The sequence below is a fragment of the Pelophylax lessonae genome (genome assembly GCF_965119305.1).
Source record: "Pelophylax lessonae genome assembly, chromosome: 4".
Lineage (NCBI taxonomy): Eukaryota > Metazoa > Chordata > Amphibia > Anura > Ranidae > Pelophylax > Pelophylax lessonae.
In genome coordinates, this window is record NC_138771.1 from 583373597 (window position 1) to 583400542 (window position 26946).

General features: G+C 41.3%; 1 protein-coding gene across 1 annotated transcript; it reads right to left on the bottom strand.

Annotated features, from left to right (window-relative positions):
* Window positions 1-528: 528 nt before the first annotated feature.
* Window positions 529-26705, bottom strand: PTGER1 (prostaglandin E receptor 1). Its single transcript, XM_082257011.1, has 2 exons — window positions 25869-26705; window positions 529-1777 (listed from the first exon to the last, which is right to left on the bottom strand). The coding sequence occupies exons 1-2, from the start codon at window positions 26673-26675 to the stop codon at window positions 1532-1534; spliced, it is 1053 nt and encodes a 350-aa protein (XP_082113137.1). The 5' UTR covers window positions 26676-26705; the 3' UTR covers window positions 529-1531.
* Window positions 26706-26946: the final 241 nt, after the last annotated feature.

Below are 26946 nucleotides of genomic sequence, written 5' to 3' on the forward strand. Positions count from 1 at the left end.
TGTATATGTTCTTTTTTTTTTTTTTTTTACAGCGAATTTAAAGTTGTATAGTATTGCCTGTGAATATTTAAAAAATACTTTTCCTGCCAGCAGGTGGAGCTCAGGTTCCTTTTCACATATTTAGCAGGCTCAACTCAGCTGCTTTGATGAAATAAAGCCTTTTGTGCTAATGTTCAAATTTACCACCCCCAACCCCCCCCCCATTCCACCTTTCAGCCACTGGGTCTGTTTAAGTTTAGAAAGGGGATTTCAATTCAATTCAAAGGTAGATAATACTATCTGAATGAAAATATCTTCTACTGTGCTCTCTGTATATTAAATCAATAATAATGTGACACCAGTGCCAGCTGGCCATACATTATACAACTTTCTTGTACAATTTTCCTTTAGATTAACCAAAACCATATATTATAAGGTCAAACCTAAACATCACCAATTTGTATGCAATCAAGCTCGCCCTGCTCTTCATAGTTGAAGGTAAATTTAAAGGAAATTGAAAAAACAAAAAAAATTGTATAATGTATGGCCAGCCTTAGGAGTCTTCTGCAAGTTTATATAAGCACCTTTACATGTAGGCAGTTTATACCTGACTGCATGCTTTTTTATATTAAATATTTGCTTTAAGTTGTATCCTCTAGTATCTCAAAAAACTATAAGAGCAGCCTATATTGTCACCGATATGGTAAATGACATGTGGTTTCATTTTTGGCTAAGTTGCAAGTATCTACATTAGATGGAGCAGGCCACAGGTCAGCTGGAGAGATAACACTGGTCAAATGTCCATAAGCCCTAAAGCCTATCTATACATGGAGCAAGAACTATTACCATGCAATCATTTCACATTGTTTGGAGTACAAAACATCACATCAGAGAACCTCAGAAGAACATTGTCACACATTAATCTCCAGTATATTGGAGATTTTCATCAAATTACCCATTGTCTTCTGTTAAATGTGCAGAGATAATCTAGCACTTAATAGAGATAAGCCATTAGGGAAAGCTCTTCCAGTAGACACAAAGAAATAATGTGTACTTGACATGGGAAAAGGATCTACTGAGGGTATAGTCATTTCATATATGACCAACTTAAGACTCCAACGAGCAGCAACATTTTATTTTCAAGTCATCCAAGTCTTATACTGTATGTCCAAGTCCATGATCCGATTCCTTGATGACTAGCATTCTCAAGACTACTACCTTGCAGATTCAAAGTTCTAATGAGGTGTCCAATGGTTTTTCTCTCAAGGACTTTTGCATTCTTGTGCAAGATCCATATGTACAGTAAGAGGTTGTCTTCTCTGCTGTGTTTTTGTATTTCGCCTTGTAATCATCCAAGGCCAAAATAAGACACATTCCTTGATTTGTAGAACTGGTTACTACAACCATTCATGCGAAAAAATCCAGTGATGTGTGCAATTTTTATTTTTCAAAGATCTTTGCATTCCTGTGTAAGATCTTTACGCACAACAAGCAGTTTTCTCCTTCAAAGAGTTTATAAATTGTTCCTGTATGATGTTTTGATGCAAAGACTCTATAGATGGCTGACTGCACTGCGGTCAGAGCTCTGGAAGTCTCCAGGATCCCAGCGGATTGCTTTTCCCCCTCGTACTCGAGCCACTCTCACAAAGATACTGCAGAGATGGTGAAGCACAGAGCGGCGAAGGAGAATATATACCCAGGGGTCTAGGATTTGGTTGCAGGAGGCTAGGCGTACAGTTAACAGCAGCCAGTTGGGACGAGGGAGAGGGGTACCAGTCTGTAACATCACCACAGAGACCTGCAGGTAGGAAGACATTAAGAGTATAAAGACACATGTGATGGAATCTAACACGTGTAAATGTACTTTTAGAGAAAATAATATGCTATAAATAAGGGAGGCAGGGAAGTGTTCTTATTTACTATGTTTTTCAGTCATTTGGAATGTTAATATTAAGCTCTTCCTTCGGCTCAACTTTTGTCAAAGACAAATTAAGCCCCATCACTCAACTTTAGCCAAAATGTTTCTTTTTAGTTTTTACAGAGTGGGGAAGGAAAAAAGCACATATCAAGTTTTTACTGCTCTATGCTTTCCCATTGGGAAGATTTAGGGTGTTGTAAGGACAGTAAATTATTAGATATATTTCCAAAGGGAATAGAGAGAAAGTACATTTATTTAGTAGAATGGACTGGGGTTAAAACATTAGTCAGGTTTTTATTGCTTTATTTTTCCTGTCCTCGTGAGATCCAGCCACTCTCATTTCTTGTCCTAGTGTCATAAAGACAGGAAGCAAGGGAAATTTCTCTAACTGGGACACAGGCAGCAAATAAAATCTGATTCCTATCAAATTTAAAAAAAAAAAAGTGGTTTGGGTGGAAATGGACTTTGAGCTCCACCAAAGTTGTCTGTCGAAGCTGTAATTCATTCAGATTGATCAGAAAACAGATAGATATTTATAACTACACCCAACCTGAGGCTTGAGATATGATACTGTGCAGAATCCATGCATGCCGAATAAGACCAGATACTGAGAATTAGATCCTGTATACAGAACCCTAATTTGACCCTGTAAACTGGTACTAAGCATTGTCCATACATACAGAAAAAGAACGGATACTGAGAATTATACTGAGTATACAGAAAACATGCCTCTTATATCAAGAATGTATAACAAACATTTCAGTATGCGATATCTATATCAGCCTTTCTCAACCAGGGTTCCTCTAGAGGTTGCTCCAGAGGTTCTTTGATAATTCATTTCTGTCTCTTAGATAAGTAACCAATGATACCAATTGTTACCACTATTTAGCTATCTGGAAGAGGGGCAGTCTTCCTACTGACCTCCAAAATAGGGGATATTCTTCCCCTTGTTTCTCATAATAATGGAAGCCCCTTACCAATGAGCACCACTGACTGCCAATTTAAGGGGACCCTTCTCCAATCACCACCAGTCTAAGGGGACCCTTCTCCAATCACCACCAGTCTAAGTGGACCCTTCTCCAATCACCACCAGTCTAAGGGGACCCTTCTCTGCTGACCACCGAAGTAGGGGAGCTTTTCACTAACCATCAATGTATCAGAAGAGTATTTTTGGCCAATATTATTACTTATTTTCATTATTATTACTGAAATAAACTGGTATATAGAGCAGACCTGGTTGTGAAAAAGTTTATGTATGTCACATTATTTTTTTGGTCATGTCAACAGATACATATTGCTGTAGATATAATAAATATTAGCATGGGGTTCTCTGAGATCATTCAAGGGTTCCTCCATTTTAAAAGGATGAGAAAGACTAGTCTATACTATATGAAAATGTTGTCAACCTTTTGAAAACAGTAAACAAAACAGCAGAAAAGGACTGTCTTGCAAAATTAGGGTCACCTGGGAACTATGCAGGGAAGAGATCAGGCCTCTAGTAAAAGTAAATCATGAAAGATTAGTAGAGCCGTTCTCAGCCTTTTTACCCTGGAGGAACCCCGGAAATAGCTATTATGTGTCAGGGAACCACTACTAAGATTAATTCATCGGGTTTCATTAGGTAAATGACCCTTTCATTGGTGGTCAGTGGGAAGAATGCCCCCCCCCCCATCCCTTACAGGCAGCTTTAAAAATCATTTGTACCTTGCTACTGGCTCTGCCAGGTGGTGATGGACCTAGATTTATGAAGGCACCATCAGATGGAAGGTCAATTAGCTACAGCTCAAGGAACCCCTAACAACCTCTGAAGGAACCCTGGTTGAGTAAAGCCTCGTACACACGCGTCGAAAATCGGCAGGGAATTTCCGTCCAACGACCGATCTGCCGATTTTCGGCTTGTTAGTATGATGCTTCCGACAACCGACTCGGACTTTTCGGCTGAAAAAAATCTGGTGTGCAGGCTATAAAATTTTTGTCCGCCGTCAAAACACGGCCGATTTTCGTGCAGTCAGTACAGATTTCGACAGGGAAAAATCTAATGAGCTAGTCTGGGCATGCTTAGAGAAGAAAGAACACAAAGAAAGCAAACCAACACATGACATCACTTCTGAAGTAGAATTTTGTCTGGCGAGAAAATTCGTGTGCAGTCTAGGCACATTCCAACCAACAAAACACCACTCTGGACAAAAGACGGACGATCGGTTGGCCGATAATCGTTGCGTGTGTACAAGGCTTTAGGCTGGATTGGTCCATTATGCAGGGTGACAGGGAGAGAACATACACATACAGCCTAGTGAGTAGATCCTATATGTGGTCTGCTATGATCCAATGGGCTTTGCTAATGTACTAACAAATATTTTGGCCTTTTGCCTGCACTTAAAGTGGAACTCCAACAACAACAAAAAAATGTTTTGTTTATTTTTTTAGCTAGAACGAGGAATATTTAAAACTTTGATCACAAATGTATTGCTATATGTGGCCTTGTTAGGGAGATTTCCACCACTGCTTCCTAGCAAGGAGACAAACCAACAACACAATTTATTTCTAGTAAATTGAGGGAAGGTAGTGCAAGTGGATCTAATCCAACAAGAAGTGGGGCAAACCCCAAAATCATTCACAGCCAACATGTTGCCTCTGCTGAAGCAAGAACCTGCTGGAAAATCATTACATCAACCTGTATTATGTGATCAGTTAGCCAGTGTCTGCTAATACCTTAAAGAGACAGATAGCGTGCTTGGGGATTCTTGTGTTTTCTTGGGATATCCTGTTTAACACTCACCTTCCTGCCCATGATGTTGTTTGGATAATAAATTCTTCATACACCCGGATTCTTTAACCCATTATATGCCAAGGACTCAGCATGAGATGACATAGTACTTGGAAGCTTCCAAAGCAATATGCCCTTAGCATGAATTTTTGCTTGAACCTAAGGAGTGAGTTTACTCGATCTCAGATTCTGTTTTTTAAAAAGGCCGTAAGGATTCTTCCATTGTATGCAATGAAACTGCTCTGATTTAATTATATTAAAGATTGCGTATACTACCTAACACAGTTGTCAGAACTCAGCTTTGCTTGTAGTCCTGTTGAAATGTTGAGTGTGTAGTCTATGTATGTCCACTTGTAGGATTACCTAGTTATGAACCTCATACCGTATTAATGTGCCTTTGGCCCATGTACATGGATTGTGTTCTTCTTTGTTGTTACTAAACAGTGTGATTTACTTCCACTCTTACATTCCCTTGGTGAGGAAATGGCATTTGGTTGAATGTTGGAACCGTGCCCTGTTATGATGTTTTGTCACAGTGATCCTTTGATGAAGGAATGCCTCTTATGATTATGTTGAGAACATGAACGTCTGTACCATTGACACTATTGTATGTTGAATTAGAGATGTTATTTTGATGCACTACACCCAAAGGGACCAAAGAAAGAGGCTTAACCCACCTTGCTGAACTGTATAAAGTTAGGTTGCATTATTTCTTCTTTACGGTGGGTCAGAATTAAATACTTTTAATTATATATTTTAGGAGGTATGCTACTAAAATTAACTCAGATTTGTTACAGTTTCTCTTAGAAGGTCTGATGTCTCCCCTTACCCCTCTGGACCTTCATATAGTTCAGGCGTCGGTTATTTGTGATGCACAGTTCCGGGGTCAGTAATTTGTGATGCATAGTTCAGGGGTCAGTAATTTGTGACGCATAGTTCAGGGGTCAGTAGTTTGTGACGCATAGTTCAGGGGTCAGTAGTTTGTGATGCACAGTTCAGGGGTCAGTGCTTTGTGACCCACAGTTCAGGGGTCAGTAATTTGTGACGCACAGTTAAGGGGTTGGTGATTTGTGACCCACAGTTCAAAGGTCAGTAATTTGTGATCCAGAGTTCAGGGGTAAATAGTAAGTGACACAGTTCAGAGGTCAGTAGTAAGCGACCCAAAGTTTGGGGGTCAGTATTAAGCGATGCAAAGTTCAGGAGTCAGTAGTTGGTGGCACAAAGTTTAGGCGTTAGTAGTTTCTGACACAGAGTTCAGGGGTCAGTAGTTTGTGATGCAGAGTTCAGAGGTAAGTAATTTGTGATGCAGAATTAACTGGTCGGTAATTTGTGATGCACAGTTCAGGGGTCAGTATATGTGACGCAGAGTTGAGAGGGCAGTCATTTGTGATGCTCAGTTCAGGGATCAGTAGTTTGTGATGCAGAGTTTGGGGGTGAGAAGTAAGTTATGCAGAGTTTAGAGGTCAGTAGTTTGTGATGCAGAGTTCAGTGGTCAGCAATTTGTGAAGCAGAGTTCAGGGGTCAGTAATTTGTGATGCAGAGTTAAGTGGTTAGCAATTTGTGATTGCTAACCAATGGGTTCCAGGACACCCCTGTTGAGAAAGGCTGCCTTAGAGGTGTGCAACTGCCTCTCAGTGGTCTATTTATAAATGTTTATACACAAGATTCACACAACTTTCACCCAAGGTTCATAGATATTTCTATTTGTATTCAGCTGGTAAAATGTGTGAATCCTGGGTGAACGTTGTATGAAAACACTTATACAGTAAATAGTTTTTATACCAGCTACTGTTGATTAGTTCCAGTAGACTTTGCCAGAGTTCTAAATATTCATTACTTTGCAAATCCCTTTTAATGGGTTGCGCTAGAGAACTAATACATATTTGTGGCTGTAGCATTTCTAAACCTTCCAGAGGAGCTTTCTTTAAAAGCAAATGTGTATTTTTTAAGCCTATCCTTAGTCTGCATTCAGACTAAGGTGCTTAGCTGGATACTTAGGGGAAGTGGAGCTGAACTGTCCAAAAAAAGTGAAGAAAACCACAGGAACCTTCACAGTTAGTGATATTTAGGCCGTCTACAAGAACTTTGATGATTGATGAACAATCACTGCAAAGAGACATAGACTATGCCTGCGTTTTGGTGTAGGGTATGCTGTTTAACTATCACCCTGCTCCTCAGAAGTATAAAAAAAATACTTTTTTGAATAAAACATTGTCGACTTACTAAATTGACTTGTAGACGGGGCCTATTTTAGGTATTTTGCATTGCGAGGAAATGCTTACACACAGTGTATAGGGTACTGATGTCTTTATGTAAATCAGCACAGTCTCTTGGCAGCACAAATAAACTGATCTTCCACACTAGTATAAGCACTCCAGAGAATATACTGCCCCAGTTTTTTTTACAAGAGATATTACTGAAGGATTGCTTCTGTTACCAGAGGTAATGACCCTTCTTGGCATAGGCTGTAGATGTTTCTGCCGTCTGTACTGGCTCCATACCTCTGTAACGCTTACTAGACTGTACAAAGTGAAAAAGAAGCCTTTCCTGAGCTATCAACCATCATCAGGAATCTGACCCCGTGCCAAGTACTGTCCCTGACAAGAGAGTTCCTTTCCCTACCACACACATATGCCAGAAGTGCCAAAAATTACATGGGGTCCCTTATTTAAAAGATTCCCCTACCCAAGGTGGCAGCTAAAATCTCACAAGAGTTCAGTGTCCAATCAGGCTACTTTCCTCTCTCAAGACACTGTACGGAATCACGGAAGTGATCAATTACCTTATGAGATTCCCCTTCCCATGCAATAATGGCATGAAGCCACCTACAGGAGGGAAGGCTAAAGGCCCCTGCTTACAGACCAGAACCCAGATTATTCAACCTACTGCATGCCAAGTACATTTTCTGAAGTTGCAGAATATTGCTTAGGAGCTTCACAAACCCTTTTAAAGGTAATCTGTTGAGAACCCCCGAGTGATAGTATATCATTTGTGTTTGCATTGGCATTCAGAAGTGTCTTACATACTTCACTGGGGCGAAAGTGGAAGGTTCCTTTGGTGCACCAAAATACCATGACAGATCCAAATATATATAAAAATTATATACAAGCGCTGTATTTGGCCTTTCTATAAGACCATTCCTTTGAGATCCAAATATATAAATACATCTTCTGACAGTGTGTTACAATCACATTCTTGGGAATCCAAGGACAACGTGTGGCTAGCAAGACACTGAGTAGAGAGACGCTGTTCTAGAAGAAAGGGAAGTTTCATTCAAATTGCTTTTCATAAATGTTTATGTATGAGAATAGAAAGAAAACTAAGCCATAAACATCAAGAACATCTAAAAAAAAGTGTGGAAACTAAAAATAACTGCCATGGAATAGCGCATGGGAAGATACGCGATAAGCAGTCAGGTAAAAAAATGCACCCTAAAAACCTTCCACTAGAATACTTTGAAGTACAGCAATAGATTATTTAAATAGAAGGTGTTGATGCATTATTAAAACTATAATATAGAGCGCAATTTAAAAAAAAAAGATGTTAAATAAAATCAATAAAAAGGAGAGGTAGGGAAAGAAAGAAATTATAAAAATAATAAAGAGTAGAAAATGGAAAAGACATCAAGATAGACATACAAGATAGTTAACAAGCCAAGATGATAAGAGAGACAGGAATAAAGCATAACACATACTTAGACATGAATACAGAGATCATTAGCACACAGACACATGGAGCTTTGGAAAGAATCCAAAGATTATGGGCGCAATGGCAAAGTGAGTGTTAGAACAAGGACTAGGAGAGAGTGATGGAAAAAGCAAACAGAGAATGTTGGAAATAGTCTAGACAAGAGATCAGGATGAACACTAACTATCAGTACAATAGGGATAGCAAGCTGAAGCACTCAGTATTAGACAGACAGAACACTTATGTATGTCCCAAAGGACATATATGAATGTGTAATGGGCTTCATGTACAATAGAATCTAAAGTCCCCAGCCATATTCATAGTCACATCATAGGAAATTTGAGAACAGAATGAGGCTCCCAAGCCAATAGTTTGGAGCCGTTGCTCTGAACTGTACTGGTGAAAAGACAGTATAAATATGATTGTATTTCATTAATTTTTATATATGACTTTAATGTAAGAAGGACTCCTAAGGTGGACTGGGAAGTAAGGGAGTCTCTGATGTAAGCTGTAATTTGATTGTGATTCTGATATAAGGGGGGAACTTAAGGTGGATTGTGATGAAAGGGGAGCTTTGATGGGTACCCTGATGTAAGGAGTACTCTGAAAATAGATGCCGATAGGGACCCAGATGTAAGGGGGACTCTGATGGGGACCTTGATGTTAAAGGGGCTCTGATGTTATGAACCCTGAATTGGGCTCTGATGTTATGATTGTTTTTAATTAATTTTAATATATGATAGGACTCTGATGTAAGGAGGACTGCTAAAGTGGACTCTGATGTAAGTGCGGCTTTGATGAGGGCCCTAATGTAAGGGGGCTCATATTATTGGAACCCTGAAGTAAAGCCTGGTACACACAAGTCCGAATATCGGGCAGTTTGGCAGGACTGGCCAACACTTGGACCATGTGTACAACTGTCCTTTCTGACAGAAGCTGGTTCATAGGCATGCGCATGGGGTGTGCCGGGTGTGCCCAGGCACACCCTAATCACACTCGTGCCCTGTCTGTGCTTTCACTGCTGCCTGCTGGTGCTAGAGCTGGTGCTGCAACATAGAAACATAGAAACATAGAATGTGTCGGCAGATAAGAACCATTTGGCCCATCTAGTCTGCCCAATATATCTGAATCCTATGAATAGTCCCTGGCCCTATCTTATATGAAGGATAGCCTTATGCCTATCCCATGCATGCTTAAACTCCTTCACTGTATTTGCAGCTACCACTTCTGCAGGAAGGTTATTCCATGCATCCACTACTCTCTCAGTAAAGTAATACTTCCTCATATCCCCTCTGTCTCTTCTTTCTTCCAAGCTATACATGTTAAGGTCCTTTAACCTTTCCTGGTAAGTTTTTTCCTGCAATCCATGGACTAGTTTAGTAGCTCTTCTCTGGACTCTCTCTAGAGTATCTATATCCTTCTGGAGATATGGCCTCCAGTACTGCGCACAATACTCAAAGTGAGGTCTCACCAGTGTTCTGTACAGCGGCATAAGCACTTCTCTCTTTCTACTGCTTATACCTCTCCCTATACATCCAAGCATTCTGCTGGCATTTCGTGCTGCTCTATTACATTGTCTTCCCACCTTTAAGTCTTCTGAAATAATTACTCCTAAATCCCTTTCCTCAGATACTGAGGTCAGGACTGTGTCAAATATTCTATATTCTGCCCTTGGGTTTTTACGCCCCAGGTGCATTATCTTGCACTTATCCACATCAAATTTCAGTTGCCAGAGTTCTGACCATTCTTCTAGTTTTCCTAAATCCTTTTCCATTTGGCGTTTCCCTCCAGGAACATCAACCCTGTTACATATCTTTGTGTCATCAGCAAAAAGACAAACCTTACCATCGAGGCCTTTTGCAATATCACTTATGAAGATATTAAACAAAATTGGTCCCAGTACAGATCCCTGAGGTACCCCACTGGTAACATGACCTTGTTCTGAATGTTCTCCCTTGACTACAACCCTCTGTTGTCTGTCACTCAGCCACTGCCTAATCCACTCAACAATATGGGAGTCCATGCTCAATGACTGCAGTTTATTGATAAGTCTTCTATGTGGGACAGTGTCAAAAGCCTTACTAAAATCTAGATATGCAATGTCTACTGCACCTCCACCGTCTATTATTTTAGTCACCCAGTCAAAAAAATCTATAAGATTTGTTTGACATGATCTCCCTGAAGTAAACCCATGTTGTTTTTCATCTTGCAATCCATGGGATTTAAGATGTTCCACAATCCTATCCTTTAATAGGGTTTCCATTCATTTGCCTACTATTGATGTCAGACTCACTGGTCTATAGTTGCTCAATTCCTCCCTACTACCTTTCTTGTGAATGGGCACGACATTTGCCAATTTCCAATCTTCCGGGACGACTCCTGTTACTAATGATTGGTTAAATAAATCTGTTAATGGTTTTGCCAGCTCATCACTAAGCTCTTTTAATAATTTTGGGTGTATCTCATCAGGACCCTGTGACTTATTTGTCTTCACTTTAGACAGCAATCTTAGAACGTCTTCCTCTGTAAAGACACATGCATCAAACGATTCATTAGTCATCCTTTCAAGTGGAGGTCCTTCTCCTTCTTTTTCTTCTGTAAAAACTGAACAGAAGTATTCATTAAGGCAGTCGGCTAGCCCTTTATTCTCTTCTACATACCTTCCGTCCTTTGTTTTTAATTTAGTTATTCCTTGTTTTAATTTCCTTTTTTCATTTATATATCTGAAGAATGTCTTATCCCCCTTTTTCATAGACTGAGCTAGTTTTTCTTCTGCCTGCGCTTTAGAAGTTCTTATAACTTGCTTGGCCTCTTTCTGGCCAGTATTACCAATAACTAACTGTGGTCAGGTGCGGGTCGGCAAAAACAGCTGTGCTGCGAGTGGGAGGTCAGAGGTGTTTGTTCAGGGACTAGGGGACCACAGTCGCGGAGTAATTTCAGCCGCATTTTCCAATGCGACTTCTATAGTTCCGGCTGCAGGTCCCACTGGCGTTGGCGGAGTGATATACAGCTGCACTCTGCCTCCCCTCTGGCCTCTCTATCCCCGCTTTGGAAGTTTGCCAAAAGCAGCAGAGGATAGCGGCAGGCGGGTGGCAGCTAGAGGTGAGCAGTGTCAGTGTGTGAGACTGAACACTGAGCAGGGCTGCCTGCCAATTCAAATCAATATGAACCCTAGGTTGGCCCAAAAAAGTGTGTGTGTGTTTATATATATAAATTAAATAAATGTGTGTGTGTATATATATATATATATATATATATATATATATATATATACACACACATATACACACACACACACACGCACATGTGTTTGAGCTTTGGCTTGAGGTGTACACCCTAATGCCATAGGCTTCGCACACCTAGGAGCTGGTCTAAGGTCTAAGGGACATGCTGGAAAGCCAATGGCTGCGGGCGCTGATCATTGTGTTCTGGTGGGGGTGGGGGGGCATCCCCTCTGTCAGAACACAAAAGCACAGCAGGAGAGATTGCTGCACTAACATTGCTTAGTTAGTAAGGATAGGCGAGCTAAAGAAAGAAAATCATATTCAAAATGACTCGCGGTTAAAATTGCCGACTCCCAGTTTCTAAAAAATTAAAGAAAAAAAACTTGTAGGTCTCCCCTCAGTCCATACCGGGCCCTTTGGGTCTGGTATGGGTCTTAAGGGGAACCCTATGCCAAATTTTTTTAAAAAAACAGCGTGGGGTCCCCCCCAAAATCCATACCAGACCCTTATCCGGGCACGCAGCAGTATGCTCTCAACATGGGTAGGTGCTCAGGGGCAGCAAAAATTAGATTTTTAAAGAAAAAAAAACTGAATCAAATCACATATTAAATGGCTTGTGGTTACAATTGCTGGCTCTGCCCCTCCCCCCCCCACCCCAAAGCACCTTGTCGCCTCTGCCCGACAATCCTGGGCTGTGGTTGTCAGAGTCTGCGGGTGGGGGGCTTATCGGAATCCCCCAAAATAAACACACGCACACAGTTTTTGACTTGTTGGGTTTTTATGCCATTCGGGTTAGAGAATTGCCCCTGTTCGGGAGTTCTGCTGCGAACTGAACAGGGGGTGTTCAGCCCATCCCTATTAGTTAGTATAGCAATCTCTCAGCAGGACTCCTAAGGTGGACTATGCCGTAAATGGACCTCTGACGGGCACTTAAATGTAAGGAAGGATCTTGTGGGAATTCTAATGTAAGAAGGGACTTCTAAGGTGAACTCTGATGCAAGGTGAACTCTGATGGGGATTCTAATGTAACAGGGGAACCTTTGCTAAGTGGAAGAGTATGTTTGGTGCAAATGTTGGCAGTGCCTCCATCCAGAAGAGGGCCTCTTTGTACAGAGGGGATTCCCTTCATGGGAAAATAACCAGTAATCTAATCAAAGTAATTAGAACCAGAGATACTACTGCAACCAGCATATAACATTAATTATAAGTTTATAGATGCACACCAATATGGAAGTAATATGAGCTAAATAAAAGAAAAGAATAATAATAGTGCATACATCCAATGTACAAAAAGATAATATCAGCAACAAGCCCAACAGGAGTCCTGGTGGAATTGTGCACATATACCTGGGTATATATAGTTATTAATAAAGATACTTCACATGAATGTTGCAGCAAAGTTCAGTTGCAGGGGCCCCTGTTGATGATTGCAATGTGGTGCCTCTCTTGGTGTCAGACACCTAGAAACAAGATCTTCAATGATGGCGAGATTCTTCAGCTGTTCAACCAGCCTGGAACGCAGCTTCTCACCAGCAGGGACCATGGTGTGGACATGGAACTCAGAGTTAGCTACCCTGTATCTTAGTCCCTAGTAGTTTCTAACCGGAAAACAAATCATACACAAAATACTTTGCCAGCTTTTGAGAGATGACTCTAAACTGGGTGGGAGAGCTGAATGGTGCTCTTGCACCTGATGATTTATATGTGCTCTGCTGCATTTAAGACATGCGAGTGTCCAATTTTAAGTACTTTTACTGAATAAAGATTTAAATTACTGCACTCTCTCATTTACTTTTTCTTTCCTAGTTGCTTCTAATCTGTCATGCAACTGCACCTCAAATTTTCAACTGGCTGCCAAATGCCTAATCAGACTCTATCCTATGCTAGTTGAGCCCTAAACTAAAACTAGCTAAAGAATCTCAGACCAGAAGGGACAGGGTTAACTAGAATAACAAGAGCTGCATATAAACTCTATTGCAATAAACAGGTTCACCTACACACATATAGTAGCAGAAACCTTGTTATCTGGCGCTGTGCTTGTAAAATATTAATAATAGGACAGAGACTTCTTGTCACCAGGATTCAGATCAAGAAGTTATGGGCAGCTGCAGTTAAACAGCCAGAACACAGGAACAATTACCTAATAGTCTCTGCTTCTGGATAAAACACAGCAGCAGCTCCTGTATGTGGACATATGGTCTCAGCTCATCTTTCTTTCTCACCAGTTCCCTCTTCTAGGGTTTCCAAGCCAGCCTGCCAGTGACAGGAAGTGTTAATACATAATTCCATAATGAATATATAGATAATATGTGATTTGCACATACTTTTTTTTGTATCTGAGCTCATGATTTAATTTTGTCGGTGTGTTATTTATCATGGAGTGGGGATCATTTGAAATGTAATTATACATAGCTAGTTTATTCACAAATACAAACAGTGAAGGGCAGCAGATCCCTACATGTGGATTCTGATGTGAGGGTGCACACCTAAGATGGACTGTGATGTAAGAGGAGCTATGATGGTGACCCTAGTGTAAAATACTTATGATCGATCTATGGGCAGATATGCAATGAAAGATTGGATGATTTTTTCAAGTTTTAATGAAGATACAATTTTCAGATAAATTAAAGTAGAACTATAGGCAAAATTGTTTTTATTTGTTTTGAATAGAGTAGGGGAAGGTTATTTTTTTTCCCGTTTTTAATGCCATCTGTGTCTCATTGGGGAGCTATACATTCTGTGCTAAAGCAGGCAGGGATAGGAAAATTTAAATTAAGGGAATCCATTAATTCCCCCACCCCCCAGGTCACCAGGACTAGTGTCCTCATTGGAAGATTTCCCCTTTATTACTATTCTGGGGACAACCCAAAATTTGTAGCACTACCCACACCTAGTTAGCTGAAAGTCACTGCAAACACTTATAAAAACACCAGTATGGATACCTTTAGCTCAACTGTGAATTAGTACCAGCAAATAGATACAAGATGGTTTAGTGGTAAATTAACTCCATGTACTGGTACTGATTACAGTAAAGTGATAGTAGCAGCATAAATGAGCATGCAGCCTGCCAGACAATGTAATACCTGTGCCAAAGTAACTTAGAATAGAGTTCTGTGCCACTAGACTGCAATTTACTCATGAATCAACAAAGTCAGCAATAAACAGTCATATAAGAGTTAATTTCAATGTGAATGATAATATTATAACTAGTCTACAGTGCACTCCAGGAGAATGGCTGGGGTATAGTGCAATGCCCCCTGAGAGGTACCTCTTAGTATAAGAAATACGTAAAAGTCTCTGTGTAGAAGCTGTAAAAGGACAGTGTTTTGTCCTAACTCTTCAGCCAGTTAGCGTTGGGGCCCAGTTGTATAGCTGGTGAGACTAATCCAAGACAAACCTGCAGGCAGAAATAAGGCTACTAAATGGCTGTATGGTCAGTTCCTAAAGGGTTCAGTCCCTCTAGCAGCAGATAGTAATACCCCAGAGCAGCAACTTACGAGTCCCAGGGATATTGCTGCTCACCATCCAGTCACACACAGCGATTAGTCCAATCTCTGCTCTGCACCCAAGTGACTCTGTCAGCATTCCCAAACTCAGCACACCAGATCCCGCTCAGAACACCGATATACAGCAGTGATGATACACACTGGGCAGCGATATGCACTCTCCTAACCCCACCTGGTAATCTCCCTCTGGGAAATGCAGTTCAAAAACTGTTGATTACAGTAGATTCTCTCTCTTCAGGACTACAATTCCCACAGTGCAATCCCTCTTGGGTCTATTGAACTCTTCCTACTCAGCAGTTCCCTCCTCTTGCTGATATAGCTTTTAACCAGCTCAGCACCGCAGGGTAGCAGCTACAGAGAGCAGATGCAGCCAGTGTTTCTCTCACTCTCCATTCTTAGCCAAGCACCTTGCTGCATTTTGAATTTTCGTTTACTTTCATTTTTGATAACAGTAAACAGAACAAATAGAGAAAGTGAATCTCCCTAGCAGGGGTACAGACAGCAATAAAAGCCTAAGGCTCCATGTACACGGGACGTTGTTAAAAGTCCCTTTGAATGCTGGAATTTTTAGGACGTTTGAAACGTCCGTTCAGTCGCGTTTGTACCCGCGTTTAGTGGGCGTTTAGCAGCGTTTGCGGGCGTTTGCGTTTAGAAGCGTTCCTAGAGGTCAAAAAAATTATTCCCCTTTAAAATGGAAAAACGCGAACGCTAAACGTGGGTCATCGCGTTCAGACGCGTTTAGACGCGTTCGGACGCGTTTGTGCGTTTGAAACGCCGGGAAACACACGTTCGAACGCAAATAATTGCGTTCTAAAAACAGTCCCTGAACGCAACTGCCTGCAAATGACTGTAAACGACCTGGTGTACATGGACAGATAAGATAAAATGTAGATGGGTTCAGGGGCTTCTGAAAAAAACGCCCAACTGCTCCTAAACGGCCATTTCCAGCGTCCCGTGTACATGGAGCCTAATAGGTGTTCTATTCCAAACGCACACTGTCTTCATTCTCACGCTGGTGTACACTGTAGTACGCCCCTGTGAACAAGGCTTTACTGTTATTATTTCTGTATGTGTGTGGTTATCACCTTGCAATATGCTATTATTATTATTAAACACTTTACTAAAGTAGAGTTTATATGCAGCTTCTGTTACCATAGTTAAAACGTTTGTTACTCCAAAACTTCATATTTCTGATATATGGCTGCTGTATCATGTACTGTTATTTATTTTATTTTTTTTATGCTTTAAAAAAATTGCTGTGCAAATACAGTGTGACATAAAAAAATGGCAACAACCGCCATTCTATTCTCTAGGGTCTTTGCTAACAAATATACATACTGTGGGGAAAATAATTATTTGATCCCCTACCAACCAACAATTCTTGCTACCCACAGAGTGGCTACAGTATAAGCTCATGTGGTACAAAGATTAGTCCTGTCAATTTAAGAAGGTGCTCCTAAGACAACTCGTAATGTGTATAAAAGACACCTTTTGGAGCAATTATTCGCAAGTGGAGGAAATACAAAATAACCATCTATCACCCTCGGTCTGGAGCTTCATGCATGATTTTACCTCATGGGGTAATGATGATCATGAGAAAAGTGAGGGATCAGCCCAGAACTACACGGGAAGAGCTTGTGAATGATCTCAAGGCAGTTGGGACCACAGTCACCAAACAAACCATTGGTAACCCAATACGCCCCCATGGATTGAAATCCTGCAGTGCCCACATGATCCCCCTTCTCAAGAAAGCACATGTACAGGTCCATCTTAAGTTTTTTAATGAACACCTAAATGATTCAGAGAAGGATTGGGAGAAAGTGCTGTCGTCAGATGAAACCAAAATTGAGCTCTTTGGCAATAGCTCGACTCGCCGTGTTTGGAGGAAGAAAAATGCTAACCAGTGGTGGCCCGTCCATTGGGGGCGCAGGGAAGCTGCCCCCCCCTATCCATGCATCCGGCCCCCTAATCTACATGCAGGGCGCTGGATGCATGGATTCCAATGGGGGTTTTTTTTTAAGCATGTGATTAGAGCCAGAGCACTGCGCCCTGAGCCCACCCAGTTGTGTGACAATCAGGGCCGCCATCAGGGGGGTACAGCCAGTACTCCTGTATGGGGCCCCGGCCCATAGGGGGGCCCGGACAGCAGGAAGATCGGTAGGATGACAGTATACCTCCCAACCTGGGCAGGACTATCCCGCTGTACAAAGGCTTTGTCCGGCATAATTCTGGTGATAAATGTTACCTTCTAGCTCAGAAGGACCTGCAGCAGTGGGAACATTTAGAACAGCCAGGGATTGGCTAACAAACCAGCTGGGTGTGCCCTATGCAGTCGCAATGAGAGACTGCACCTGTCAAATTCATGCTGTGATGTCGGTAATGGGCGGGACTGCTACTCAGACCCACCCCCTGTGTCAAGCAGCACGTGCATAGGGAAGAAGGAGAAGGAAGATATGGCAGCCAGCAACAGAAAGGTATTTGGGGAAGATAAGGGCAGAGGAGAGGTGTGTGTGTTGCAGATGTTGTAGCAGCTGGGAAGAGGTGCAGTACAGAGGCTTTTACGTACATTCGCTACTATGTACAGCTTGGTATAGCACTGCTCTCGATTTTTAACATTGGCCTCAATGGGAAATCTTGGTCACCTTGGTATAGCACTACTCCCGTTTTTTAACATTGTCCTCAATGGAGAATCTTGGTCACCTTGGTATAGCACTACTCCCGTTTTTTAACATTGTCCTCAATGGAGAATCTTGGTCAACCTGGTATGGCACTGCTCCCTGTCTAACATTTGCATCTATGGGAAATCTTGGTCAGCTTAGTAAGGCACTACTCCCTATCTAGCACTCTCCTGAACCCTGTGCATAATGCACTCCAGAACCATGCATTCTGTATCTAGCATTCTCCTGAACGTATTCCTGACCCCTGCACTCTGTATGGGGATGGGGTTGTGAATTTGTGGAGGGATTTGAGGGGTTGCGCTGTGAGGGGTGATTGGGAGGGATTTCTGCTAGGAAGAGGGATTGGGGGGAGGGGGTGATAATATAATTTTGATATTTTCGGTGGAAGGGGGGGGGGCCCTGTCATGTAGGCTGTATGGGGCCCCAGGATTTCTAGCGGCAGCCCTGGTGACAATAGCAAATGAATATTCGCTATTGCCACACTGATTCTCCTCCTGGCCAATCAGGAAGCGGGTGGACCAATATTCTGGTAGCTAACTGTGCAAACCTGGTAGCTAAATACAAGAAACGTCTTACCTCTTACAAGGGCTTCTCTACCAAGTACTAAGTCATGTTTTGCCTGGGGATCAAATACTTATTTTACTCACTGAACTGTAACGCAATTTATAACATTTGTATCATGTGTTTTTTTCTGGATTTTTGGTTCTGTCTCTAACATTTAAAATACACCTATGATAAATCTAGCAGGATTTCCAGGCATTGAGCCTGATGTGGGTCTGCCATTGTTACCGGTGACACCTTTAGCCCATTTAAGCTGAATACCAAAGTGTGAGATTTGAGTCAAAGACCAGTCCGGCATCTCTGGTTTGTTTTGTTTATTTTATAATGGGGATAGGAGAAGGGGATGAGTGGGATACTCCTCTGGCTTAACTAGGTAAACTGGGACACTTTGCAGAAAAATGCCTGTCTTGACGCCAGCTGAATGCCGACCAAGGCTTTCTGGCACTTGAAAAATGCTGTCTTGCTGGACTGTGCTAGAACTTGACTTTTAACCCTCTGGTTAACTCAAAAGATCCTGTAGTGTAGTAGGACATGACTCTTGACACTGCATTTAGCTCAAAAGTCCTGTGAACAGCTCCCTCCAGCCCTTCACTGGCTGAGGTAGCTCCTTGTGACTGCTTGTGCTGCTGCAACTCTCAACACCGTGCACTGCAAACTGCACGCTGCACACTCAACTCTTCAGGGCCCTACCGCTGGTGCCCCCTTTACACTTTCAGGGTCCTTTTACTAGGCACCCCCTCTGACACTTCAGGGTCCTCTCATTAGGCACCCCCTCTGACATTTCAGGGTCACACTGGCACCCCCTTTACCACTAGCTAGCTCCTGGATCCCTTGGACCTTCACCGGAGCGGTCCCCTCTCAGCTAGGCAGACCCCCAGGGGAAGTTACAGTACTCACAAACTTGGAATGCTTTCCTAAACTGGACCCCCTCAACTCCGCTGGTCCTCAGCACACTGGATCCTCTCTGCAGCTCAGCTCTCTCTGTACTCTCAGGCAGACAGCTGTACTCTACCTCCTGGGACTCAGCTTCCCGCCAAAAACGCTGCATCATGCCTTCCCCTCAAACTTATACCCACTCCCAGAATCCTGTGCAGCAGAATCTGCCTTTCTGGGGTAGATACAGGCCTGAATGTGCCACTGATTGTGTTTCCTCCACTGCCCAATGAGAACCCTTCTCATGGAGCCAGTGGGGAGACTCCCCAGTCTCAATAGCAACACCTGGGAGACATGACAGCCAGCTGAAAATCATGGCCCTACTGTTAGACACTTGGTAATGAGTAAGCGACATTTCTAGTCGTGAAACGCGTCTACCTGCTGTCCTATGTCTCACAGTGTGGAATTTTGATGCCTATTTTTGGTGTGGAATAAATATACTCCTGTTTTGATTTCACCTCGGAGTGCGGTCACTTTCTTTCTTCTGATGGAATAGTACTTGGATTACGGATCCGACCAGCACCTGACAATATCTCACCTGGAGCGGTCTTTTTCCTATTTGGACTTTACAGATTTCTCCCTACTGTTAGGCCTTACTTTGCCTAGCCCCTACCTTGTAGGGTGCTACATAAAAAATTATAGACCCTACATTTCTTGATAAGTAGGCAAACTTAAAAAATCTGCAGGGGATCAAATAATATTTTTCTCCACTGTATAATGTTTGGGGATTCTGAGTAATTTTTTAGCAAAAAAAAAATGTTGATTTTTTTACACATAGGAGAGAAATGCCAGAATTGGCCTGGATGCGAGGTGATTAAGTCGCACAAGAGCGAAATGCACTGGGGATCTTTCTTTTATGGGTGAAGAACCGAGCTGAAGTCAATGTTCATCATTTTTTTCCTACTTCAGCTTTGCAGTCTGTTGTATCTGAGTGGGGCCAGGCACCATTTTCTTGTAGTCTGAGCCTGATGATCCTTACATCCCAACTAACACCAGCATACAGTGTCACTAGCCACAGGACTTACCTTCTGGAGCATTTGAGAGAAGCTGTTTTTAGTTTAGCGTAGCCTAGATTATAAACCTTTTATTATATAAACACTTTTTAGAATAGCGTATCATATAGGCTCTAGGTAAAAAAGCAAGATTAGCTGCAGTGTTTCTATATTCTGCACATGAATCCCAATATGTTGTATATCAGGGGTCTTCAAACTAGAACACTCCAGTTGTTCGGGAACTACAATTCCCATCATGCCTTGTCATGTCTATGAATGTCAGAGTTTTATAATGCCTCTTGGGATGTGTAGTTTGCAGGGCCGGTGCTACCACTAGGCAAGTTAGGCAGCCGCCTAGGGCGCCCGGCCGCTGGTTTCAATTCCCCTTCTCAATCTCTCGCTCCCTGTCCCCTGTGCTGTGCAGCAGCGAGCCACTCTGGTCTCTGTACTATAATCTCTATCAAAACTAGTTTGACAACAGCTGGAGGGTTGTAGTTTGAGGATCCCTGTTGTATATAGTCAGCAATGGCATTGGAATAGATAAGTGGCTGTAGAGCTTTGGGATTAGCAGAAGTTAGTGATGGCCTGTTTCATAACCTCAGGTTCCTCTGCTATCCCCATCCTATACTATCATATACAACTATTGCTGATGTTTCCAGAGTATTCCTTTCACCCCCTGGATACAGAGCACAGGTTTTTAGAATAAATCATTGACTTCTATTGAGTATGTGAAGAATGAGAAAACCCCGCAAGAAAGTTCAGGGATAAAAATGGAGAGAATTTTCAGTCTAGGAGGGAAGGGAGCACAGAGAGGACAGGGTAGAGACTCTTCCACATTGAGGAAAAACAGACATACTGACAGGACAGACAGCGGGGTACCTGGACTCTGAGAATGGAACTTATTTTGTGCCATATTAACTTCTATGGTGTTATCTAACAGTAAACATACTAACCAAATGACAACGTAAAGCAAGGTTTAGAAGCGATCTGCGATGAATCTCTTTGCAGAAGCATTTAATAGGCAGTGAGAAGGCATATGTTGCCTGCTGTCTGCCTGTTTCTAACCCTGCATATGCTGCATCATCACACTGTAATGGTGTGCGTTGCACATGGTTGGAGGGCGGTTGCAGCGATGTCCCGTTCACTTCAATGGGTGGTGTTTGCTGGTACTGACCACTAAATGCAACAGGTGGGACCACTTCTGCTGTTCTATGTGTACAAACCTGTTCACTGACTTTGCAATATAAATACAGCTAAACAGCCGGTTTTTGCCGCCCTCAACTGCAAGTGTATATGAGCCCTTAATGTGTTAATGACAGGTGGGAACCAGTCTCTCTGTGTATTCCTCTATACATTAGTGTCAGTCTCACTATATATTCCTCTGTATATCAGTGTCAGTCTCTCTATATAATCCTCTTTAATCAGTGTCAGTCTCTCTATATATTCCTCTGTATATCAGTGTCAGTCTCTCTATATATTCCTCTGTAATCAGTGTCAGTCTCTCTATATAATCCTCTTTAATCAGTGTCAGTCTCTCTATATATTCCTCTGTAATCAGTGTCAGTCTCTCTATATATTTCTCTGTAATCAGTGTCAGTCTCTCTATATATTCCTCTGTAATCAGTGTCAGTCTCTCTATATATTCCTCTGTAATCAGTGTCAGTCTCTCTATATATTCCTCCGTATATCAGTGTCAGTCTCTCTATATATTCCTCTGTATATCAGTGTCAGTCTCTCTATATAATCCTCTTTAATCAGTGTCAGTCTCTCTATATATTCCTCTGTAATCAGTGTCAGTCTCTCTATATATTTCTCTGTAATCAGTGTCAGTCTCTCTATATATTCCTCTGTATATCAGTGTCAGTCTCTCTATATATTCCTCTGTATATCAGTGTCAGTCTCTCTATATATTCCTCTGTAATCAGTGTCAGTCTCTCTATATATTTCTCTGTAATCAGTGTCAGTCTCTCTATATATTCCTCTATACATCAGTGTCAGTATCTCTATATATTCCTCTATACATTAGTGTCAGTCTCTCTATATATTCCTCTGTATATCAGTGTCAGTCTCTCTATATATTCCTCCATACATCAGTGTCAGTCTCTCTATATATTCTTGATGATGCACAATTTTGTACTGTCTGCGCTACTTATACTTGATTCAGTGTCCTGTGGGATGAGTGATTAGAGTATACCTATACACATTAGTGTCAATCTCTCTATATATTCCTCCATACATCAGTGTCAGTCTCTCTATATATTCCTCTGTATATCAGTGTCAGTCTCTCTATATATTCCTCTGTATATCAGTGTCAGTCTCTCTATATATTCCTCTATAATCAGTGTCAGTCTCTCTATATATTCCTCTATCCATCAGTGTCAGTCTCTCTATATATTCCTCTATACATCAGTGTCAGTCTCTCTATATATCCCTCTATAATCAGTGTCAGTCTCTCTATATATTCCTCTATCCATCAGTGTCAGTCTCTTTATATCTTCCTCTATAATCGGTGTCAGTCTCTCTATATATTCCTCTTTAATCAGTGTCAGTCTCTCTATATATTCCTCTGTAATCAGTGTCAGTCTCTCTATATATGCCTTTATAATCAGAGTCAGTCTCTCTATATATTCCTCCATACATCAGTGTCAGTCTCTCTATATATTCCTCTATAATCAGTGTCAGTCTCTCTATATATTCCTCCATACATCAGTGTCAGTCTCTCTATATATTCCTCCATACATCAGTGTCAGTCTCTCTATATATTCCTCTATAATCAGTGTCAGTCTCTCTATATATTCCTCTGTAATCAGTGTCAGTCTCTCTATATATTCCTCTATAATCAGTGTCAGTCTCTCTATATATTCCTCTGTACATCAGTGTCAGTCTCTCTATATATTCCTCTATAATCAGTGTCAGTCTCTCTATATATTCCTCTGTAATCAGTGTCAGTCTCTCTATATATTCCTCTATAATCAGTGTCAGTCTCTCTATATATTCCTCCATATATCAGTGTCAGTCTCTCTATATATTCCTCTGTTATCAGTGTCAGTCTCTCTATATATTCCTCCATACATCAGTGTCAGTCTCTCTATATATTCCTCTTTAATCAGTGTCAGTCTCTCTATATATTCCTCTGTAATCAGTGTCAGTCTCTCTATATATTCCTCTATAATCAGTGTCAGTCTCTCTATATATTCCTCTGTACATCAGTGTCAGTCTCTCTATATATTCCTCTGTAATCAGTGTCAGTCTCTCTATATCTTCCTCTGTATATCAGTGTCAGTCTCTCTATATATTCCTCTTTAATTAGTGTCAGTCTCTCTATATATTCCTCTTTAATCAGTGTCAGTCTCTCTATATATTCCTCTATAATCAGTGTCAGTCTCTATATATGTTCCTCTATAATCAGTGTCAGTCTCTCTATATATTCCTCTATAATCAGTGTCAGTCTCTATATATGTTCCTCTATAATCAGTGTCAGTCTCTCTATATATTCCTCTATAATCAGTGTCAGTCTCTCTATATATTCCTCTATCCATCAGTGTCAGTCTCTCTATATATTCCTCTATACATCAGTGTCAGTCTCTCTATATATTCCTCTATCCATCAGTGTCAGTCTCTCTATATATTCCTCTTTAATCAGTGTCAGTCTCTCTATATATTCCTCTGTAATCAGTGTCAGTCTCTCTATATATGCCTTTATAATCAGAGTCAGTCTCTCTATATATTCCTCCATACATCAGTGTCAGTCTCTCTATATATTCCTCTATAATCAGTGTCAGTCTCTCTATATATTCCTCTGTACATCAGTGTCAGTCTCTCTATATCTTCCTCTGTATATCAGTGTCAGTCTCTCTATATATTCCTCTTTAATCAGTGTCAGTCTCTCTATATATTCCTCTTTAATCAGTGTCAGCCTCTCTATATATTCCTCTATAATCAGTGTCAGTCTCTATATATGTTCCTCTATAATCAGTGTCAGTCTCTCTATATATTCCTCTGTAATCTGTGTCAGTCTTTCTATATATTCCTCCATACATCAGTGTCAGTCTCTCTATATATTCCTCTGTAATCAGTGTCAGTCTCTCTATATATTCCTCTGTAATCAGTGTCAGTCTCTCTATATATTCCTCTGTAATCAGTGTCAGTCTCTCTATATATTCCTCTATAATCAGTGTCAGTCTCTCTATATATTCCTCTGTTATCAGTGTCAGTCTCTCTATATCTTCCTCTATACATCAGTGTCAGTCTCTCTATATATTCCTCTTTAATCAGTGTCAGTCTCTTTATATCTTCCTCTATAATCAGTGTCAGTCTCTCTATATATTCCTCTGTTATCAGTGTCAATCTCTCTATATATTCCTCTGTTATCAGTGTCAATCTCTCTATATCTTCCTCTATACATCAGTGTCAGTCTCTCTATATCTTCCTCTATACATCAGTGTCAGTCTCTCTATATATCCCTCTATAATCAGTGTCAGTCTCTCTATATATTCCTCTGTATATCAGTGTCAGTCTCTCTATATATTCCTCCATACACCAGTGTCAGTCTCTCTATATATTCCTCTGTAATCATTGTCAGTCTCTCTATATATTTCTTACAGTTAAAAGTTAGCATTGTTCCCATCTCTCTCTGTGGACTATGGAACACTCCGGTATATGTTATGGAGAAGAGGAGAGGTGGAAGTGTTCTGTAGTCTTACTCTATGGAGACAACGTTATTTCTTCATATAGAGTACAGTAAGGGAGCATTGTCACCCTTGGACAGGAAATGTGTTACTGGCAAAAACACCCGGGACAAAACCAGGAGAAAAAACCTTGAAAAGAAAACTAATACAGCCACCATGTGTAAGAACTGGTAAGAATACATTTTTTCCTGGGTTTAGATACACTTTAAATGACTTGCTGAAGCTTGGCTTGGGTAAAGAGAGGGTTTTAATGACCTTTTGTTCTTACCGGAACTGACTTTCTTTCTAGAAAAGTCAATGGGAGCGCCAAAGAAACTTGACGTAGAAAGGCAATTGCAGGTCAAATGCATCTCTGAAGGAAGTCAAAAGCCTCTTAAACTGATCTGAAATGAAAACTGAATGCACCTGAAAGTTTCCTGCATTTTCTCAACTACTACAAGTCCTCAATTTGAGTCCCTGTTTGTTCTCATTACCACCGAAGTGGTTGTTTTCTTTTTCAGTGTTTTCTGCCAGACATAAATGTCATCAATAATCACACAGAAAGTGGTAATTGCCCGCTCTTCAAATCATCGCTAATCCCCTCCAGCAGACATGGAAGATTTTCCTGTTTTATTCCAGTAAAACCCATACTCATTAAAAGCACTTTTCCCTTTTCTTGGTAAAGTGTAGATGACTAAATCTTTGTTGGATTGACCACATCAATGGGTGGCTTATAGATTTATTTTCTGCAGTTCATTCTTTTTTAAATGACATGTAATTTTCCCCAAAAATATTTGTTAGGTTACTTTTTAGTTATAATTTTACTTTGTGGCACATTATAATTATATAGGTTCCATATCCATTGTTACAAATAAATAGTCTTAGGAATCATGAACCACAATCAATCAATCATGCTAGAAGGGGAAACATCCAGTATATAATGGAAAAGAACCTACCAGCAGAGGGCTCCAGCACACACATGACACCAGCGTGATTGCCAACAGCTGTACCATCATCTCCAAATCATGGGAACGGGCTCCCCGACGGTGTCTCCTGCGGTCCCCTCCGGATGTTCTCTTAATCCGAGCTCTCAGTAAAGTAACTCCAACTATCATGTTGCATATCAGAGCAGCAGCCAGAGATCCCAAACCTAATCCAGAAAACAGTAAGCAAAATCCGGGGGGCTCCTGCAAAAAGCACCAGGTTCCTGAAGGTTGTAACCCATACGTTCCATAACCAATAAATGGAAGGGTGGATACCAGAAGAGCTACTGCCCAGGTCAAGGCCAAGCTTATCCGTGCTCGGTTGTGGGTAACCATAATAGAATGCCAGAGAGGTCTTGTAAGTCCTAGGCAACGTTCACATGACATAAGAAGGCCAAGAAAGAGTGGAGAAAGACCAAAGAACACCATACAGCATCCGAGAAACTGACATCCAGCTATTGATATTCCTCCATGAGAGTAGAGCCAGAGAACAAAGGATCCTGCAATGACATGTCCAGCCAAGTCTGTCAATAAAAGACCTGACGCTAAAAGGAGGAACTGAGCTCTGGAACGTCGTAGGCGCCGAGAGTGGGAATATGCCCGAGCAAGGATCCAGAGACCAAGAGCATTGGATAACGCTCCTATTGCCATGGAGAGGGATGGAAGGAGTGGGGTGGATGATGTGGAACGAGATGGTGCGGTGGTATAGGAAGGAGAGGTTGGAGGCCAAGGAGAGATCATTGAGGAAAAAGAAGAGTTGGAATGTATAGGTGGGGACATTAGAGGGTGGCAAGCTAAGGAGAAGCAGTGATGGGGATGTGGATACTAAAGGATGCAGCAGTAATTTTCAATATGTGCCAAGGCAAACTTTCCAGAGGGGTGGATGGTGGACCAATTCAGAAGATAGGTGTAGAGATGTTATCAAAATTATGAACATGAGGTTGAAGTTAGAGGGAGAAAAAAACAAAAAAAAAACAAAAACAACAAAAATTAATTTTTTTCTTTATCATTTATAGCGATTTTCCACAACACACAGGTATAAACAATTACA